The sequence below is a fragment of the Poecilia latipinna genome, unplaced genomic scaffold (genome assembly GCF_001443285.1).
Source record: "Poecilia latipinna isolate Pla-1442-1.1 unplaced genomic scaffold, P_latipinna-1.0 Scaffold1178, whole genome shotgun sequence".
In the NCBI taxonomy this organism is placed as follows: Eukaryota; Metazoa; Chordata; class Actinopteri; order Cyprinodontiformes; family Poeciliidae; genus Poecilia; species Poecilia latipinna.
The window spans coordinates 191,133-196,474 of NW_015113794.1; the positions used below are offsets into that span (position 1 = coordinate 191,133).

Here is a 5,342-nt window from a genome sequence, read left to right on the forward strand (position 1 = left end):
CAGTTCTAAAATAATAATAGCACTTAAGCGTTTCCACAATTTGTGGTGCAACACAGCGTAGTGCAAAATATATATATATATATATGAAAGATGGTTTTCAAAGAAAATGTGAAAAGAGTTAAATTGATTTGATTTCAGTTCCCAACTATTTGTAGAAACTGCTGTTGTTGCAGTTATAGCTACAGCTTTTTGCAGAACGTAGTTTAGCATATTTAAACTAGCATTCCCATCTTATAATATTTGAAAAAGAGCTCAGTAACATTGGATGGAGCGCATCTGTTTTAGAGACACAGATTTTCGATTGTATTTCTGTTTGGACTTTGATTAGACCATTCTAGCATAAAATGCTAAAAGCTAAATTATTCTACTGTACCTCTGGGTGTATGTTCAGGCTTGTCACGTTCCAAGAAAGATGAACCTTCAGAACAGTCTCATCATTTGCAGACTCTAACGGGTTTTCTTCCAGGATTGCCCTGCACTGATTTGTCTTCATTTTCTTTTCCTGTTTTTGTTTTTTAAAGCTTTTACTATTTTTCTTTTTCTTTGTATTGTATTGTATTGTATTTTGTTGTGTTGACAGGTTCCCACCTGAGCTGTGGCTTTCTGCAGTTCTTCCAGTCCCAACGCCACCCCGGTCCCTTCAACTCATGCTCTCCTTGTCATTTTAAGCGAAAAGAGAAAATTCAAAATTGAGTAAAAATAATCTCCAAATTGTGTCATTTCCCACATAAAAAGAGAAGAGACAGCTTTAGAAAAATCAAAATAAAGGTGGTCAATTTGAACAAACAAACAAACAAACAAACAAACAAACAAACAAACAAACAGAAGCTCCCAAACCTTCCAAGTAAAAACGCAAATTACTTTAACCTGAAAAAATGTAAAAATTTTTCTGAAGTTACCGAGTAAGTGTAACCAGTTACTATACTCACGGCTCGCTTCATGTTTGAAGAACGATGTTTTGAACCTAGGATGAGTGCGAGTCCACCTCCAGTCCAGGTGGTGGCAGTAATTTACTCGAAAATTCAAAATAGGAGCGGCAAAGCTGCGGTGGAAGTGAAGAGGAGAGCAACACAGCCACCGTCTGAACAGGTCATGCTGCCTATTTTCTTTTTGACGTATTTTATCCACAAATACTGTATCCACAGTCCTGTTGGAAAACCTCGTTTTTGTCTCTGCAGCATGTAGCACTGAGCTAACCTTAGAGTAATCCCTTCGTGGTAATATTTGAAACTGCAGTATGGCGTTCATCAGGTTTCATCAGATTTGAACGCCATTGTGAACTTTTTCATTTAACGATTGGGTCCTTTCAGTCAGCAGCAATGGACCTGAAGCAGTTTGAAGCGGACAACTCTGGCAGCTTCAGGCTGGCCTCTCGGATTCCCGATGTGTGCAGGACGGAGGACTGCTGCCTGGGAGTGGATGAGGCAGGCAGAGGTCCTGTACTCGGTGCGTTATCATTTCATCATTTATCTGCTTATTTGTATTGGGACAAGGGTTAAGTATTAGCACATGCCTAACATAAAAGCATTCAAAGCTAGAGACAGTTTAAAGTAACTGTCCCTAGTTGGACTTTTGGGTTAACAAGCATGTAGGATATTATTAATAGGTTAAAAATAGAAATATGAAACCGAGTAACACTGATTCGTGACATCCTCTGTACCTTGTAGCTTTCCTCTAAATTACTTAATTATGCACCAGAGTGTTAAGTTTCCGGGGGAAACAATAAATGCATAACTTAGTTAAACCATTTTCTTGTGAAATAGCATCCTTACCAACTACATGTGGAAGTGTATTGTCAGCAAACATCTGGAAACCTGCACCAAGACATAAGGAAAATATGGTTTTCTGTCTCTTATGACAAGGTATTGTTCATGGCTTACGAAATATGAATAAAGCCAGTCTGGACATATTTTGGAGAAATTGACATAAAATAACATATGGATAGTATGGTATAAAGGTCTAGACACACTTTTGAAATTCAGAAACTACAGAATGAACTACTTCACTCTGATCCTAATTATATACAAGTATATAATTTCTTTGAATACTTACAATGTTCTTTTTCTGATTCAGGACCGATGGTTTATGGGATTTGTTTTTGTCCTGTTTCAAAAAAGGAGGAGCTGAAGGATCTGAAAGTAGCAGGTAATCCTCCTTTTTTCCCCCTTGGAAGAATCGTCCTTGTTTAAACTGAGTTTATCTGCCATATTTTCTCAGACACACACACACACACACACACACTGTTCTTTAAAAAACCTCAATCCGAAGCATTTCATCTTTTAATAACATGTTTCTCTGTCTTTGGTTAGATTCAAAGACGCTAAATGAGGCTGAAAGAGAGAATCTGTTCCAAAAACTGGATGAAGCACAAAGCTACGTAGGCTGGGCTTTGCAGATTCTTTCACCCAACATGATCTCCACCAGCATGTTGCAGAGGTAGGGCACATTGAGCTCATCTCTGTGCCAGCCTGTGATTGCAATTACCGTATACACACACACACACACACACAATAACATTGTTTTTAATTTTGGTTCAAGGACAAAATACAACCTGAATGCCCTGTCACATGATACAGCCATTGGTCTGATCCAGTATGCCTTGGACAGTGGAGTACAGCTTAAGGAGGTTTGTAAACCTTACACCAAACAGTTTCATTTCTTCAACCTAGTTCTGAATATCTGCAGAGCACCTGCAGCTTGATGCTTCATTATATGCCATTTCCCCTTTTCTATTTTTCCCTTTTCGCTCCATATCACCTCCTCTCTGTGCTGTCCTGTATCTCCGATGCTTCTCAGGTGTACGTGGACACAGTCGGACCAGCAGAGAAGTATGAGGAGAAGCTGTCCCAGCGGTTCCCTGGCATCCAGGTGACTGTGAGGCCTAAAGCCGACTCCCTCTTTCCTGTTGTCAGCGCGGCCAGCATCTGTGCAAAGGTCAGTCAGCCAACAGGCATTGCTGTTCATTTTTTGTTGATCATGTCTCGTCCTATTTCTAGAGTTTGTTTGACCTGATTTACATCCAGAACATTTCTGAAGATTATGCCGAAATCATCATGCTTCCTTTGAAATTTAAATCTCTCCCGGGTAGAAATGTTATTTTATATTTGTATAATACAAGTGTTGTCTAAATGATAAAACCTTTCCCAATCAATTTTAAGACATGCATTTTCCTTTGCTGCTTCATCACAGGGATGTTTTTATTGTTGCCTCACATTGACCTCCTTTTGAAGGTTTCGCTTTCGCTACTTTCCTCTTTTCCTTCTCGTCCGGCAGCTGCTTTACTGTTTCCTGTCGCTGCTGGCATTCTTCTGTTTTTATGTCCGTGCATGAAGATACTCCATGTTCACCAGCATCAATGTTTTTGTTGTTTGGTAAGATACAGGAAAAACTGCACTACTAATCACACACGGCAGGTTACTGTCACCCATTCCAGGCATGTTGCAAAGACCTGGTGGTGTAAATTTGAGTAAAATTCCCTGACTAATGAATTCATGGGTTTCACTTTCAGAAATGATTGACAACACTTATTGATCTCTCTGAGATTCTGAGCTGTGCTTTTATAGTCATGTTTTCTTGCTTTATTTTCACAGTGAAAGTTCTGGTTGTGGTTTTCAGGTTGCCAGAGATCGCGTTGTGAAAGGCTGGAACTTTGCAGAAGACCTGGGGGAGATGGATGCAGATTATGGCTCAGGATATCCCAATGGTAACAGCATTCGACGTGTCGAAGTGCTTTCGCACATATTTTCACATATTCTCGGTGTGCTGCATAGATTTAGAGATTTGTCTCTAAACGAAGGCCAAAGTGGGAAAACGATGTCAAACAATTTCTTGTTTTCTGTTGCTAGACCCCAAAACTAAAGAGTGGCTGCTGAAGTACCTGGACCCTGTGTTTGGTTACCCTCAGTTTGTCAGATTCAGCTGGAGCACGGCTCAGACTCTCATGGACAGCAAGGCGGTGCCTGTACACTGGTGAGGAGCCCGAGGACTTTTTCCAGGCATAAAAAAAAAAAATTGTTTGAAGACAAAAATAAATCTTAAACCTCAAATCCTTTGATTTACAGATCACACTTTAGGTCTGTGAAAATCCTTTGACATCAGGAGACAAGCTCTCTTTTTTTAATCAAAAAAACAAAAAAACAACAAAACCCTCTTTAATCTGTGTACTTAGGGATGATGATGAAGAGGATGGGGAGAAGGCGGCGCAGCGGCAGAACAACCGTTCCATGTTGTCTTACTTCAGTGCATCAGCAGAAGGCGACAGAGCTCAGCAGACACACCGTTTCTTCTCGGAGAGGAGGCTGAAGAGTTTAAAGTCACTCTGAAGAGGCATCAGAACATGTGACTCATCCTGGACATTAGAGGCTCATTTGGAGAATATTCTCCTGCAGCACAAACCACTAAGATGTTCACAGAGTGTGAAAAATCATCACTAGTTGATTTATTCGTGATCTAAACTGCAATCTTTGATATTATTTTTAGTAAATAAAATAATGTGTTAAACATGCTTTCTCCAGATTCTTGTTCAAAACGATTCACTGAGCACCTGGCCACAATATATTTTATGTAAAAACTTAGGTTTGGAGCCCTGTAGTGGTTAAGTTTCAAGCAAAACACTGTTTACACCAGCAAAAGATAATTATATAGCTCTTTTTTTAGCCAATCAGGTTACTCAAAGTGTGTTACATCAATCTCATCTGTGCTCGCATTTACCCATCCACACATATTCACTCATTCAGTATGTTTAGTGTGTGCCCGGGAGTCTATCATGGTCGTAGAGATCAAATGTTATGCATAACGTACATAATTCGATATTGAGTATCTTTAACTGTCTTAAATGGGTGGATGAACCAAATATCCAGGTTCATCCACCCATTTAATCGATGGATCAATTAAAAAGCAAACAAGTAAAAGATAAATACCAAGTGTTTTTCCTAACATGTTCCCTTTTAAGATTTTAATATGTCAAAAATTTAGCACTAAAGGGAAAAAAAAAGACACCTGCATATTATGGGCAACCATATTTGTAATTACTCTTGAATCAGTTAGGAGCCCAAATGACCCATGGGTAGCATTTTGGACACTTCTGATTTAATAATATTATTGCAATTGAAAATTTGAACAAAAAAAAAGTCAGTGAAATATTTTCCTGCTACCATGTAGTTTTATTAAGGAGTAACAGAAATTTAACCAGCCACCATTAGGGGGAGCTCTGTGCCCTGCTTTGTGAGGTTAAAATTTGCTGTTCTGTAGTTTGAGAACAGCTTTGATGAGAGTGTGATTCTACAAAACGATTAAAGTCACATATTAAAAGTCCACTCAAGAGGATTTTCTGTTAATAAAAT

At 39.0% G+C, this 5,342-nt stretch overlaps 1 protein-coding gene across 2 annotated transcripts; it reads left to right on the top strand.

Moving 5' to 3' along the window:
- The first annotated feature begins 889 nt into the window (after positions 1 to 889).
- On the top strand, positions 890 to 4,504 carry rnaseh2a (ribonuclease H2, subunit A). 2 transcript variants are annotated; one of them, XM_015053436.1, is made up of 9 exons: positions 890 to 1,089; positions 1,311 to 1,446; positions 2,074 to 2,145; positions 2,310 to 2,436; positions 2,539 to 2,626; positions 2,797 to 2,934; positions 3,616 to 3,703; positions 3,846 to 3,969; positions 4,169 to 4,504. In XM_015053436.1, exons 1-9 carry the CDS (start codon positions 940 to 942, stop codon positions 4,320 to 4,322), a joined length of 1,077 nt encoding a protein of 358 aa, XP_014908922.1. In that variant the 5' UTR covers positions 890 to 939; the 3' UTR covers positions 4,323 to 4,504. The 2 variants fall into 2 exon arrangements, with proteins under 2 accessions (XP_014908922.1, XP_014908923.1); XM_015053437.1 differs by lacking the exon at positions 890 to 1,089 and adding an exon at positions 1,105 to 1,217.
- The last annotated feature ends 838 nt before the right edge of the window (positions 4,505 to 5,342 follow it).

Coding starts and splice junctions, on each gene's coding strand:
- rnaseh2a (XM_015053436.1), top strand. CDS start 940: ATGTTTGAAGAACGATGTTTTGAACCTAGGATGAGTGCGAGTCCACCT. Junction 1,447..2,073: donor AGGCAGAGGTCCTGTACTCG/GTGCGTTATCAT, acceptor TTTCTGATTCAG/GACCGATGGTTTATGGGATT. Junction 3,970..4,168: donor AAGGCGGTGCCTGTACACTG/GTGAGGAGCCCG, acceptor CTGTGTACTTAG/GGATGATGATGAAGAGGATG.